Here is a 15,340-nt window from a genome sequence, read left to right as displayed (position 1 = left end):
ATACTATTGTCCCATTTTTATTACGTTTTCATTGGAAATTGGATTTGGCGGTTTGGACACACAAATTTAACTTTAGGTGTACTATGGAATATACATATAATAGAAGTATAACTGCAAAGATGGATTAGAACGAAGCTAGCATGCACGGTACGGTGCATGCTAATAAAAACAGAAAAGAAAAATGTTACATGCACATGTTTTTGTTGTTTTTTTTTAAATTTTTTACTCTCAACCTTAATAAAAATATTCTGTACCCATATTTCCACAGTCTCCTTTCCCTGTAATATTTGTGATTACGGGTGTACTCTGCATGAGTACAAAACTATTGACGAGAAAAGCAGAAAACCATAAACCAATTCTTTGCCATATTTAAGGGAGAGATTATTCCAAGATTAGATTTTATCCCCAAACCAATCCTGCAATTCTTAAATTAAGGTGTCATAATAACTTTTTTCCTAAGATTACGTTTGACTTGCGATACAGAGGGTTTATAGCCATATTTTATGCGGATTTTATAAGTTGCATTCCCCCATTCATACAGAAATAGAGCTAAAGCAAGATCAGTTGGAAAGATTGACCAGATAGACAAATTGCTTAATTTATCGAAAAATATCTTAAGACTTAAATGTCATCGCTTCAATTCAAACCCGACTATCGTTTCTTTTTATACCACTAGCTTCAATAGCATGCAGTGAACCCGGTGCGACCCTTTTGTGTTCGATTTGACGACATGCGAGGATATAGGGGGCCCGGGGCCAAGCAGACGATAACGTAACAACGTGACGACCATCTCGGCGGGAAATAATCCAGGTCCAAATCCTTTAATGGTTCTTGCAGATACGAAGGACCTTAATTAATTTAAAATGTCTAGTTTTCGACGGAGAGACCTTAGTAAAGTATTATTAGAACGATTCGTGTTTTAATTTTTTGTGTAGAACTTTTTTTGATATTTTGATATATGTAAATTCTTTAGATATCGATGCAAGGTTGATAGCGTACAACGTCTGCCAACTTCTGTTTGAGACAGACAATTTATCTGTATTTACTTATATTCTCCTAGGGTAAGCGACCGTCATGTACCGAGCTATTTTGTTTTCAAACTGCTCAAATGGTTGGAAAAATTTAACTCCTAAAACCCGGGTCCTATTTCACTAAGGCAACACATTTGTATATCTTTCGATTTTTCTCACGTACACAGGACACGGGTGGTTTACGTTGAAATGAAAGCTGACAGATTTGATACATATTCTAAATTTCCTATGTATACCATATTACAATAAATCTGATATGTCTTTGATTTATGAATTTATGTAAAATCATCATGACAATAGCTATTGTGATCGTAAAATAATACCACGAAACAACGATGGACGAAATTACATTACTTTCTTTCGGATAACCATAAAAGACGCTATGGAATGAAACTACATGGAGGACGTTATGCAATGGAACTGGAGGACAATTCTCGAAAATCTCAAATTGAAGCACCTCTCTCTCTCTCTCTCTCTCTCTCTCTCTCTCTCTCTCTCTCCTTTCATAAATTTCAAAAATTCTATCTGCAAAACGCTGACGTTTCAGACGTTCTATAATGGTTCTCATTTTTAGAGCACTTGTTACCTATTTGCAACAAAGCACATACGTTTGTGCTTGTGTTTCCGGTACACTAAGATTTTTACCGGTGAATGCACCCAAAATTTACAAAACCACAAGAGATTACTTCTTCAATATGATTCATAAGGTATAAGTTTAGGCAAACGAAATAAGAGACTTTCTTATTTTTATGAATGAAGCATTTAATGGACCTTTTTTTAACTTCCGATATCAGCACAATGCAATCTACCCCTCCAGATAAAATCAGCAGATTGAAATATTCATAACAGGCCTTTTAATACAAGATATCATCTTTAAAGGGCAAATCACTAACGGATTCGTTTTCAGGGTTTCTGATACAAGCAGTTAAGTCGCAAATTAGCGGCGATTTTTTCTTTCTGACATTTTCCAGACAAATATAGTAACTTTTTACAACTATTTAAGGATATAGGTGCAATTTTTCATTAACAACATTTTCTCACAAAGCTGTCAGTTTGAACAATTTTGGAATCTTAACAGCATAACAATCCATTGCAATAATAACTTGATCGTCAAAAGTTGACCAGTATACAAAAGGGTCGAGATGACGCATGCGTCTAAGATGGCTTCCAGGAGCTTACCCTTTCAACCCTTCCCTCTCAGATTGAAAATTTTCTATTCAAATTACGCATCTACTATAGATTAGTTAACAACGACAACAGGTTTCTCTGCAATGTGTTTTGCATAAAATTATCATATTTTATCACTAATCTTGAAATCGCTCCCCGGCAAGCAGTGATTGAATAGTTCCTGCAACAGCGACCGGCAAAATTCCACTAATTGACCTTGAATGCCCTTGTTAATAAACCCAGTGAGTAACCAGTCATGGTACCAAGACCACATGATGAGACTAAAATTAAATAGATTGAAGGTAACAGGGGCCGCCACCATTTCTTTACAATGAAGAAAAAGGTTGCTATAGCAATGTATGGTAACCACGGACCACATTATCGTCAAAGAAATATAAATTCATCCAAAAGAAATGTTTGAAGAAAATCCATCAAAGGATTTCTAATGAAGATAAATGTTGACATTCCCACAAGTTTATGTTTCGTTACATCAAATTATTGTTTAATTTTCACAGTGGAGATTAATTTGATAATTCGGTCTCTTGGTCGTCTGTCAGTTGTCAAAGCGAGGCGGTGATCCGAGCGCCCTATTGCCAATTTCTGTGACACCTGAATGCAAGCGGTTTACAACTGTACGCATTGTACTTGGGTGTGTGCGCTTTATTAGGGTGTTACGTTTAGGGCACCTGCTGATTTTATATATCAGTTTGGTCTTTGTTACAATCGTCACCAATTACATCGTTCATTAAATTGAAGTTGATAGCCCATATCTTGGAATCCCCCCTGACACCTGATCAGATAATACTTTTTTAAGTTTTGAGATTTTTAAAGATTCATTTCCTTATATATATACTTATGTCAATCATTTGACCACCCATAGTTCACCCCCCCCCCCCCCTCCCCCGAGCCAAACCAACTTGCTAAAAGGTTCCACCGTTTCTTCTCATTTACACCGGATATTCATCAATTTTGTTCAGTTAAATATACCACAAGAAATCTATCTATAACACCTTAACTTGTTAGCAGTGGTCATTCTGCGTCCATCTATTTCCGTAGTAAATTACAAGATGATGTATTTAGCTATCACTGTTATCTTGCAAGTATCTCTTTAGAATTTTTTTTAGCCCATTCAGTTTACGATACAAGATACGATTTTCTGTCAGACCCTATTTCTTCTGCAGATAAGATGAGCGAATGTCAAAACTACACTATGGGATTTCAAATATTTCGAATACACATTGCCCCCCTTAACAATTTGGGGTTTTTTTTGGTGGTCAAAATAAATGATAAGTTCTTTTCTTCCTTGACGGCCTGAAATGTTGACGCTTAACATATGTTTCCCCTGCAACAAAAATAATGTTACTGCTCGCACTCTGAAAGGACCGCAACGTTGATGAATGGAACCAGGTGTGGAGGAAGGAGGAGATAAAAATGTCTGACACCCCAACCTCAGGTGAAAAATTCAACCACTGGGCAGCTGGCAGACTCTCAGCATTGTACGCCAGGAACAACATGGTAGAAATCGACTAAGATTCAAGTTGTGGGTGATGGCATTCAATTTATTGCGAGCTCTGTTGATTCTAAAGTTGCAGGTAGCGACAGGGAAGATTGCACGGCGAGGGTGCAGTCGTGGTCATTTTGGGGGCCCCAGACGACAGGTAAGAGCAGACGATAGGTACAGACGAACACCTCAAGATTTACAATACAGCGGGGCACCAACAGACAGGTCAAGTTATAAGCACTCAAAACACAACGGAATGTTCACTTATTGTGTTCACACCTCGCTCAGAAAAATGACAGGCTCTCGGTCTTTGTAAAAAAAATTCTCAGCACAGAGATAGATTTAAGCTCCCCATACAATAACTGTCACCCAAGGACGGGGGCAATCTGTGATTTTAGCCAGGACTTATGATCAGAAGATAAGGCCTATTGACAGTAAAATACTTGATTTCAATATTTCTTTATGTAAAAAAAAAAGAATTTACATTCCTCCCCAATTTTCCTACAGTAAAGATCTAGGATTATCTGTTATGGATAAGATATTCAAAAAATATCCCTGCCGTGACCGAGTGGAATTTTGATGCGCTCAGGTTTTAAGTCTGGACCCACATTAATCTGAAGTTGACAGCAAATTGGACACAGTCAAAATAACAACGAATTGATATTGAGTCGAGCCAGGTGAGGAGAAACTAAACAGTAACAGCAATACAGATGGTATAGAAACGAAAATGTGTAGGTCAAACTTGTTGTAAAGATTAGGCTTTGTCCAAACTGTCCATATTGTGAAATAAAATAGACCATGTTTGCAAAACGCACACAGAACCTTGCTTCTTGAGACTTAGGGTACACAGCAATACGCAAGATAAAAAGACCCGTAAGTATGTACGGAACACTCGAAAGGTGGATGAACTTATTAGAAGTGAATATTTATATGATAGTGCACACTTCTGGGATCAAATAAACCTGCCCCCTCCTGATGAATGTCAGACTTACCTCGCTTCTTTGACCGGGGGCCGGTGGCCACGGATCCGAGGTTACACAGGATGATAGCATACGATAACAACAAGGCAAGGTGCATCCTGGCTATTCCCTGGTGGTCACACACACTCTTACAATTCGGTTAAAATTTCCCCACACGTGCCACTATACACTGGAGTGATACATCTCTCGTATGTATATCCCACCAAAAAAATATATAATTCATTCACAGAAGCACACGCATTTTGTTTTTATATCGTAAAGTTATTAAAAAACCGTAACGCGAGCTTTAGTAATTAGAAACTCGCGCTTCGCTCATTTTACTTTGCATCCTTCTTACTATGTAATTAACCCTTAGAGGATCTTATCATACGTATGTGATAAGTCATACAGAGCTTGCTTCTCATAAAAATCAGCGCCTTCTTCTTTTTTTATGAGAGTCTATAGGTCGAGTTTTTTATGTTTCAAGGGAAGCTATGAAAATTAACTCAGCTTAAGACGCCGCAACTAACCTGCATCTCATTAACAACACGGCACATCCGAAAAGTAAGCACACTTATTGCGAAAGAGCAAGTAGAGGAGAAAAAAATTTCCAAGTTTCTTGAATATTTTGAATATTTCCTCCGTGAATTGAGTGATGAAACATTTGACGTTGCCCTCTCTTCGCTGAAGTGTCAGCTCTACTGACCGGAAAGTCTGTACACGATTTTGTTTACATCGAGTGCATCGGTGCATCCAGCGTACACCAGCCGCATGCCTCTCCACTCTCGACACTCAACCCTGCCTCTTCTCAGTCGGAATTCCACAATTAACAGGAAAAGTTAATTAAAAAATTTAAAAAGAATTGAAAGCCGCAATTCTTACGCTTTTCGTAGACGAGAGGAAATGGCTTCTTCTCTCCTTGCACGCAATATTCCGACAGAAAATTTTCAAAAAGATCAAAAGAAAGTATTTAAAAACTTCAGCAAGTGTATGAATGGACGCGTGCGATTTAACATTCCCCCTGATATGCATACACGTCGCACAGTGGGTATTGAATGATCCGATCACTGTATATCATGGTATATCCCGCAGCCCACCGGGGTTCTATCTTATTCACACACAGTTTATATATGATATTAAACTACGATATACACGGCCGACAAACTGCCGAGATTTGGGAGGACCACCGATTGTTCCCCGATTGTCTGGGATCTTGCAAACCGACAGCGCTGCTTTATTCAAAATCGGAGCAAAAAAAATTTAAATGAGGTCACAGGACCTAATTACCGATACCTGTTACAACTTATGACGTGTGCGCATGGACCATTTAAATTTATTACCCTCCTAAAATAAATGTATTTTGTCGAGTCGGACTACAGGGTGTCCCTTTTCATCGGGTCTTGAAGATGAACTTTTATGTAAATATTGTTGGTCCGTGTTAATAACAGTTTTGTTTTTACCTGAAGGTGTTTTAAAGAAGAATTGCTCTTTCGCGGAGGTGCTGCGAATCTATCATTTTATTGTATGCCACCTGACACTGCCACGGAAATTTGCTAATCCCCGACCGTGAAATCTCACACGAAATTGCTAAAAGCGTGCTAACTAATGAATACAATGGAGAGTGTTTACTTTTTAAATAATTTTCATTGCCACTTCAAAGTACATCGACCACAATATTTGAACAATACTTAATATTACTACATTCCCACTTTCTATCCCTTTCTAAAATGAAAAAATTCGGAGTCTCTTTTTTCTTGGGGCATTCTGTGAAACGTGAATAAAAAGACCAAGAAAAGTGAAAACTAAATGCTTAAAAAAAGAGAGACAAACCATACACAGATAATCTCCAGACAAATCATAGTCAGTGTGTAAATAGATAAGAAACAGTCAAATCTTTTAAAAGGCGGATAAATAAATATTGAATGTTGGTTTTTAACATCAACAAAACAATTTGCTTTGGAGATTTTTTAACAAATTATTTGGACAATATATGTGTGTGTGTGTGTGTGTGTGTGTGAGAGAGAGAGAGAGAGAGAGAGAGAGAGAGAGAGAGAGAGAGAGAGAGAGAACCTAAGAAATGTAACTCTAACTTGTATTGCAAAGAAAAAAAAATAAAACTTCTACCTTCCACGCACAGAAATTTCGAGATTTCGGAAATACATTAAGGATTAAATATCGAAAGGTATTCAAGAACAAGACTTATCAACATTTTAAGTCTGAAGATTCTGGTAAACATGCTGTCAGCATGGTCAGAATTTTTCGTCTTTTATTTTACATAGCCACCTACTGCAATTTCAAGGAGATAAAAAAAATCAGCATGTATGTTACGAAATTTTTCACGATTTTTAAAATCTGTGTCTTTACTTCTAACAACACAATGGCAGAAACAGTTAAACAACCTCCGACACAAACTGATGGATTATAGGTCGACAACCATGCACGTGAGGATTATAGGTCGAAGGGAAACAGTAGACCACTAACCACGTGTGAGAGAGCACATCTTAGCGTGTTAAACAACCTTAATGTGATTGTTGTTAATGAGGCGATTCCCACGTGTATTGTCAGAAGAGGTTTGTATCTGATGAAAGACACATTGTGTTTGAGAGAGAGAGAGAGAGAGAGAGAGAGAGAGAGAGAGAGAGAGATTCGTCACATGTAACGGGTTTCATAAAGTTTATTAAGCTATACATTGTTCAGATTTATACAAGACGTGCTTGTTTAAATAGGCATCATATCAAAACCTATGTAAATTTCTTCCGCCTTCTCTCTTAGACCCGTAAAACATATTAAATGGACACCCTTTTATTCAAAAGCTAGACACAATGTTATAAACTCATATATGAAATATTATTACATGTATATAAATATTTAATGTATCATACTAACAATTTTACAAAAATATGTGATATTTACATGTCTTCGAATGAAACATGTACACGGATGTCATTTGATCATAATTTAAAACAAAGTTTGGGTAAAAGTCATATTTTTGCTTAATGGTTGCAAAATCGTACATTTAATTAAATAAATTAAAAAAAAAAACAATAAATATCAAAATAAACATGCATAAATGAAATAAAACTTATTTAATTGGTGACAAAATGATAACCAAGAACTATTATATACAAATCATTTTTATAAAGAAATTCTGAACAGAAGAAAAAAAAAACAAAGTCTGATTAATAAAATTTTAAACTATTGCTATAAATGTCTGGGATGGTGTTTTTTTTTTCGGTAAATCGGCGAAGTTTTTTGACAAAACTTAGCAATTATTTTCTTAAACAAAAAAATATTGAAAACGACATAACATCATTGTCAAGCACCAAATTTATACAAAAAAGAAACAAAAATGTTTTACAGTCACAGTTTTTAAGGTGGCTGGAATGACGTGGTCATTTCTAAACTCTACTAATCTCCTTTAATAGGAGAAATTTGTGAAAAGAGGAAGGAAATCTTTTAAAGCTAAGATTTTAGGAAGTTTTCTGCCCTGAATAAAAGTTTACGGCTGATAAAATAATTCTCTATTCCTTTTAAGGTAGATCTGATGGATAATTTCGTGAACAACCAGCCTCCTTAATTTATTTAAAGAATAAGAATGAAATGCAATACCATTAAACAAATTATGAGTCAGTAGAATATGATTCAACAGTACATACGTATTGCAAGTTACAAATAAAAAAAAAACAATTAAATTTTTAAAATTAAAAAAAAAATTAAAATGTTTCTAAAGCATCCTCTGGCTTTAAACACCGAAAAGCTGATTCCACTGGTATTCAACGCATGTCACACCGGTTTTCTTGTTGTATAGTTAGTGTTCCCATAATTGCACTATACATTCATGTATATAGCTGAAAAAGAGGTATTACAGGGTATTTTATACATGCTACATTGTTAAAAAGGCAGCAGATTTCTGATGTTCAATGCTAAGTTTTATTTTTTCATATTATACCAAAACAGCTAGGGACAAAGTCTTTATTGCGATTTTCTGCTAATATTCCCATAGGGATATGCCACCTAGTTTATAATTACCTAGGGTAAATTTATGATAAAGTCTTTTAAACTAAAAAATGTGCAAAATGTATTTAGAAGAAAACTGTTTTGTAATATACGCAATATGTACTTTCATTATTCACATCATAACCATTGGTAATGTCAACCTTATTTTATCATTTTAGCGGATGAAAAAAAGTTGCAAATTGCAATATTATAATTCTCTTTTTTCAGTTTTATAATTGCTACCATTTTTTGTAAAATTATAGATGGCAATTTACAAGCAGCTTCAACCAAATCTAATTTAACAAGACTTGAAAATCAGGTAGTTCATGTATATGATGCGCTTATAATACGGGTAATTAAAATTAAGATTTAATTTTTTTGTTTTTAATGTCTTCTTGTGTGCATAGCGTATTGTAGTGGAGCAAATTTTAAAATTTGTTATTCCAATTAGATGATTTACAAATATTATCTAAGTAATTAAATCGACTCCAACAAGCCTACAATTTTCTGAGAATTATTGAGATTTCAGTATTCGGCTTTGTGTATTACATTGATCCTCCTGCTTTTCTTCTTCTTCCTCTTCATCGTCAGTGTCATCATCATTCTTATTGACGTAGTCCTTGATGCAGTCATGGATGAAGACGTACTGGTCCTTAAAAGAAAACACAACAAATTTAATTCTGTTATAAATATGATAATGTTAGATGTAAAGACGTACTGGTGGTTATAGGAAACACCCCCTCCCTAAAAAGCAAAAAACAAAAAAAAACAAAAACAAAAAAAACTATACCCCCCCCCCCAAAAAAAAACAACAAAAACAAAAACAAACAAAAACACCCCCACCCAAAAAATCCCCAAAAAATAAATAATCAATATATATATATATATATATATATATATATATATATATATATATATATATATATATATATATATATATATATATTTCTCATGAGAAGTATGATACATTAGTGATGGTTATAATAAACAGTAGCATTTTCGTTTGAGATAACAATAGCCTTATTACCTCGGTCTGAACCATATTTGGTCGGTTATTGCGCATCTTCATCACGTAGCTGTAGATGTCTATGACGTCACTGGTCCGGACGTGCTGCATCAGATAGTCCACGGCAATAAAAGTTCCGGTGCGACCCACCCCCGCACTTTTGAGAATATATAAAAACGTCAATAAATAGTTTAGAATTCTTCTATAAAACAGTACATTCATAAATTATTATTATATACAGTGTAGCGTTTAACGCTGAAACAATTGTTGTTTAAATTTCTACAAGATAATTTACTTTATTTACTGAAAACATCTTTACCTGCATCTCTAAATCATTGATCAAAATGTTTTGGCTTTAAAACATCATAAAACTTTATTAAATACACTGTACACTACTTTATTTGGATGCCGTTGGACTTATAGGAAACGAATACAAGAATTCAGATCTCCTTAAGAAATAAACATAAAATAGAGGAGATTGGATTTTAGTAAAAAAAATATAAAGTAAAATGCATCAAGGCGGAGTAATACATGTATCTATGTTTTGTCATGCGCACAAGAGTTGGCGGCGGAAGCTGCATGCTTGGATTACCTGCAGTGTACCACAATTGGTCCCTTGCTAGTTGCTGGCGGAGGAAGGTGACTCCTCACTTCCTTTGCAAACTTAAGCATCGCCTCAGAAGTTTCAGGGATACCCATGTCAGGCCATGCCAAGTATGCAAATTGTTTGACGGTTTTTCTGGTATCACCCTGCAGAGGTTTACAGGAAATTGAACAAAACGTTTTCATTCAGAGATACAATCAACAAATACATACGGCATATACAGTGCAAAAACATGCTTTCATATGAATACTTAAGGCACTTCCGATATTTTGTCATGCAGTATTAATTACACAGGGTACAGTCCTCGATATACAAGTTAAGAAAAACCAGACCATTCTACAGGATATACTAGTATATGGATACAAACACTTCCATGCTCTTGTACAACATAGTAATACATTTTGGGGTACACTCATGTTACCTGCAGTGAACAACAATAGGCCCGGGATCATTGTGGGGTAAATACAGACGTGTGGCCCCCACAAAATTTAAGAGCAACCAGGTGGTCTCCGGGCAACCCATATCTGGCCATTTTAAGTAATGGAGCTGTTTTACTTTCCTCACGCGATCTCCCTTTGTAGTAAAATATTAGAATGATAATTTTCGAGTCATCTATTACTGTAATTAAATGAGTTTATTTTATAATGCACTCACCAGTTTTATGGACATCACTCTGAGCACGTAGTCTGGCAAAGTAGACTCAGACTCCAGTTCCACAACGAGGTCTCCATAGTAAACTGGTTCCCTTGCAGCCTCCGGCCAGTATATATCGCACTTCCGCTTTAAAATATAATAATATAAATTAAGTGTTTTGCATTCGGTAACAATGTAATTTTAAAACTTTGATTTGATTTGCATGTATAAACAATTCATAAATTCGAAACATATCATGATATGATAAAATGACGTGATAAAAGGTAACTCGTGGTATAAAAAAAAACTTGACTGAACCAAACTATTTTTTCATTCGTTAAATTTCAATTTCAATCAATGATTTGTTTACCCTTCCTCTTTCCACTAGCTGTGTAAGCATGACAATGATGCTGACGTTCTGTTCCCAGATCATCCGCCAGAAGTCGTCACGTGTGAATGGCAAAGGACCCTGGGTAGCAATGTATTCCCTTGGCGAACTATACCCCTTGGAAAAAAAGCATGAAACGCAAGATGAATAAAAGGATAGCTCTGTTTAAGGTGTCTACATGTTATGCTCATGCGCAAACTATAAATGAGTCCACTGCACAAGAACTACATTGTACATACATTTACTCCATGGTCATCAATTGTAGACAAGCTTATGATTTCAGCTTCACTATTATAATTAAAACAAACAAAAGGCAAAGTGGAAAAGCCAGACTTAAATTAAAAGCGCACTTGTTTAAGTGTTATGGTACACCAACAAATAGTTTACGTTTGGTCATCGTCTCATTTGTCCACTATTTATAACTGACGGTTTTTCCTTTTGTCGAAATTTGATGAGACCGAATTCTGCATTATCAAGCTGACAGTAAAATGATTAAGAATTAATAACTAGTAGAATAGGACTACCTCGCCGCAGTACTAGGGTTAATAACTGAATAAATACCGGCATGTAGTTAGCGTTGATATAATCGGAACCCTCGTCATCCTCCGTGGGGAGAAGCTTAACTCTACTGTGGTCATCTGTAAAATGAAATCATTCATCACATCTATTGCAAAGTAATTGTGAAAATTTAGAACTGCCAAGTATCCTTTTATAACTCCATCACACAACGGTCATAATTCTAATTTTCAAGTTGTTTATTTTAACAGTTCTGTGATTTGTATGCAAAAATGAATTTAAAATAGCTATATGTTTAGTAAATCTGCTGAAAACATTTGGTTATATATGATTATCTAGAGATGAGAACACGCATTGTAGGTAGATGACGGACTTCTATCCTAATATACAGGTACTCACACGATAGGATGTTGGTGTATCGGTTCTTTATCCTGTTTACCTGAACCTCAGCAGCCTTGGTGGTGTGGGTTGGACAGGTTTCCTTCAGAAGCTAGAACGAAATCAAGGATGTAACTTCCTGACCACTTTTTCAGCATGCATATGCTGCATCACCATCAATAATCGTAATGTTATAAAACAATTATTCGAAGTAATTTATGTCTATGATTGATATAAACGACCACCTTGTATTCGCTTGAAAATAAAAGATTGCTGTCCGCGTGTAGTTTCTGTACGTAGTTTGCAAAGTCAGCAATTTTAACAGCCCTGCAAAACATGATATTACATGCATTAAGAGGTAACCGAAAAACATAGATAATTGCAATCTATTAGTAATATATACATGTATTTCAATTATTTAAAAAAAAAATATTACAAAATAATTATCAAATTTGGAGAGAAAATTACATATATTTTCCTAGCTTTTCACAAGTTTGTAAGCATTTGTAACTCTAGATCTTTAAAAATAAAACCTATTCCAGAACCATTGGCCTCTTACTTTGGTTTCGAGGTTCCCTTCATCTCCACACCATTGAACGCTTCATTTTGTTGTCCTACCTCACCGTTGTCCAAACTCTTGAATGGACTTTGGAAAAGAAAATATAATATAAAACAGACCTGTTGTTGACTCATGGCTAACCCTAACCATATTGGGAGTGGTTTCAGGTTTTTATTTTATCTCTACAGTTACCGACAAAACATAGCATGCAACACTGCATATATATATCATCATCACTTATCTATGTGGCAGAGTTCATAAATGTAGATAAAAGTATTTATCTCTGGTGTTTCCTATCTTTAAAACTTATATACATACAAACACAATAGATCAATGATAGATATTGCAAATATTTTAAAATACGATGAGCATTTTACCGACGTATTCAGCTTTAATTGCACCACGGTTGTTTATAGCATTAGAAATGTCCCTCTTTTTTTCAATGAAAATGGTAAAGCTAGAGTTATCGTCCAACATGTCTCACCCCTTTCCTCTCCTTTTCAGTACGATGATAACAACGATGATAACGGCGAGGACAAGTACTACGGCAGTCAACGATCCAGCTATAGCAGGGACGTGGTTTGGTGCTAACAGAAACGATATGCTGGCTGTGAGTTTTATGAACAGATAGACAATCATCCAATTTTTTCATTAGTACATGTTCTTGTCATGCAGGTGGAATTGCTTACCTGTTTGAAATGGCTCGGAGAATTCTGATTCCAGACAACCCCTGGCTGTGCACACAGCATATCGAACTCTAAGAAAATGCGTTCAAATATAATCTTACATTGATCGATTTTATGAAATCGAATAAGTTGTGTCCTTTTAACAAATTTAAATTTAAACAGTAGAATTATTTTATTATTGCTACTCATATAGCAATTAAAATCAGAACATGACAGAAAAGAGAAAGTACTCCTTGATTATCTGACTGAGAAATAGGAATATTGAAGTTTGGCTTCAACAATCAAATGATGAACATTCATTATGAAGAGACCGTCAGAAAGACTCACCGGTAGGTTTGTCCCGGTTCAAGGTTCCCGTTACAATACTTCCTATTCCCGCTCTCACAATCCCCGTCTGATCCCAGGGTGTAACTGATGGTCTCTACTGGAGCACTTCTCTTTCTCCGAGAACCTTCATCATCAACAAATTATATATCAGGCAACCAGGTCATAAATTACATTGTGCAACTTTTATTTGGTCTTAATGAAAAGATATTCTTTTGTTGGCGTCTAACACTACATGGATATCCCCATAATTAATAAACATATCTACAAACAACACTTCTCACCTGGTCCACAGTGAGGAATCCATGAATCTGAAGCTATGTATGGTTCAGTCACGTCCTTTTCATACACATCCTTCCATTTTTTGTATCTTTTCTCAATCTTCTTGAGGTATTCATTCTTTGTTCCCCTGAAAACTGATTGAGAAAAGCACAAAGCTAATTTTGTCTCGATTATAAAATACTAGGTTATCAATAAAATGTATATATAAAAATAAAGCGAATTAAAATTCAGCTATGTTCATGTATATCCATATTGATCAGACATATTTATATGTTTTCAACATTTTTAGCTTGTACTATATCACCCTGTTTATACCTTGTCTCTCTGTCGTTTTGGAGACTATGATGTACCACTTAACGATTTTTCCATTTGAGTCGTCACAAAGAGCTATCCGACGGAAGGCAACTGCGATCTGCGTCTGGTCGTCAGATGCGGGGGGACCTTTGTTGATGAGTGGGACTTTTTGTGGTGGAGGAGGGAGTGGTGCTACAAAACATGTCACCACTCTTTAAGTTGTATATATTTTTTTAATTTAACTCTTTTAATAGAAAAAGATTTATTTAAGAAATTGATTGTTGATATTTGTATAGTAAATTTCTTTCGCTGCATTGCTCTAGTATATATTTTTTTGGGAGTTGATTTTAATCAACTCTCCTATGCAGTTACTCGGACAAACCGAAAGTGAAACAGTGTTTAAACCTCAGCACAAATCATCGCTGCTGATAAGACTTAGTTCTTGAAAATAATTGATAAATTCGATGCTAAAGCATTGTTTTTCAAGGATCGTATTTAGAAATACCTTGAAAATAGTCAGATTTTAAATGGTACGAACAATTTAGATATATTTTGTAGTCGTATGTATTCCTACGCCAGAGTTAAATACAGTCTTGTTCAACTCGACGCTCGGCTGTCTCCGTATATCCCCGACAAGCAGAGAGTCTCTCTTGCTTGACGGAGATTTACGGTGTCAGCCGAGCGTTTGGTTGAACGAGACTAGAGTTCAATATTGCTTGGATCCATACAATTTTCGAGAAATATTTCTATTACTGATACAGAGTTTGATTGAATTAATTTTATCTTTAAATATTATTTAACATGATTCATAGGGGGGTTTCTCGACATTCTTGTCAAAAAAAGCCCAAAAATTCATATTATAAAAATGTGCGTTATTCAAATACAAATTAGAAACTAAATGTACTTGTCATGCAAAAAAACATATCATTGATTTTAAAATAAATAAACATCGACAAAATCAACTCCCGTCAGTTCTTCGGTACTGTGATTCTAATTATATACAGTTATCATTAAAA

General features: G+C 35.3%; 2 protein-coding genes across 2 annotated transcripts in view; both read right to left on the bottom strand.

Moving 5' to 3' along the window:
• LOC128183344 (zonadhesin-like) overlaps positions 1 to 5,875 on the bottom strand; it is a 71,119-nt gene extending 65,244 nt beyond the window's left edge. The window contains exon 1 of the mRNA XM_052852311.1: positions 4,692 to 5,875. Coding sequence (XP_052708271.1) covers positions 4,692 to 4,776 — 85 coding nt within the window. The 5' untranslated portion in view covers positions 4,777 to 5,875. The remainder of the gene's footprint in view (positions 1 to 4,691) is intronic.
• Positions 5,876 to 7,444: 1,569 nt separating this feature from the next.
• The window catches only part of LOC128183325 (phosphatidylinositol phosphatase PTPRQ-like), a 97,344-nt gene continuing 89,448 nt past the window's right edge, over positions 7,445 to 15,340 (bottom strand). The window contains exons 42-56 of the mRNA XM_052852286.1: positions 14,346 to 14,516; positions 14,033 to 14,164; positions 13,752 to 13,875; positions 13,428 to 13,495; positions 13,223 to 13,325; positions 12,739 to 12,825; positions 12,425 to 12,506; positions 12,201 to 12,291; positions 11,847 to 11,923; positions 11,268 to 11,402; positions 10,919 to 11,044; positions 10,253 to 10,410; positions 9,682 to 9,817; positions 9,204 to 9,306; positions 7,445 to 8,506 (exon numbers count right to left, since the gene is read on the bottom strand). Of these exons, the coding sequence (XP_052708246.1) occupies positions 8,487 to 8,506; positions 9,204 to 9,306; positions 9,682 to 9,817; positions 10,253 to 10,410; positions 10,919 to 11,044; positions 11,268 to 11,402; positions 11,847 to 11,923; positions 12,201 to 12,291; positions 12,425 to 12,506; positions 12,739 to 12,825; positions 13,223 to 13,325; positions 13,428 to 13,495; positions 13,752 to 13,875; positions 14,033 to 14,164; positions 14,346 to 14,516 (1,613 nt within the window). The 3' untranslated portion in view covers positions 7,445 to 8,486. The remainder of the gene's footprint in view (positions 8,507 to 9,203; positions 9,307 to 9,681; positions 9,818 to 10,252; positions 10,411 to 10,918; positions 11,045 to 11,267; positions 11,403 to 11,846; positions 11,924 to 12,200; positions 12,292 to 12,424; positions 12,507 to 12,738; positions 12,826 to 13,222; positions 13,326 to 13,427; positions 13,496 to 13,751; positions 13,876 to 14,032; positions 14,165 to 14,345; positions 14,517 to 15,340) is intronic.

Source organism: Crassostrea angulata, chromosome 5, assembly GCF_025612915.1.
Source record: "Crassostrea angulata isolate pt1a10 chromosome 5, ASM2561291v2, whole genome shotgun sequence".
In the NCBI taxonomy this organism is placed as follows: domain Eukaryota; kingdom Metazoa; phylum Mollusca; class Bivalvia; order Ostreida; family Ostreidae; genus Magallana; species Magallana angulata.
The sequence above is the reverse complement of the archived record's forward strand: the minus strand, read 5'-3'. Positions and strand labels throughout refer to the sequence as shown.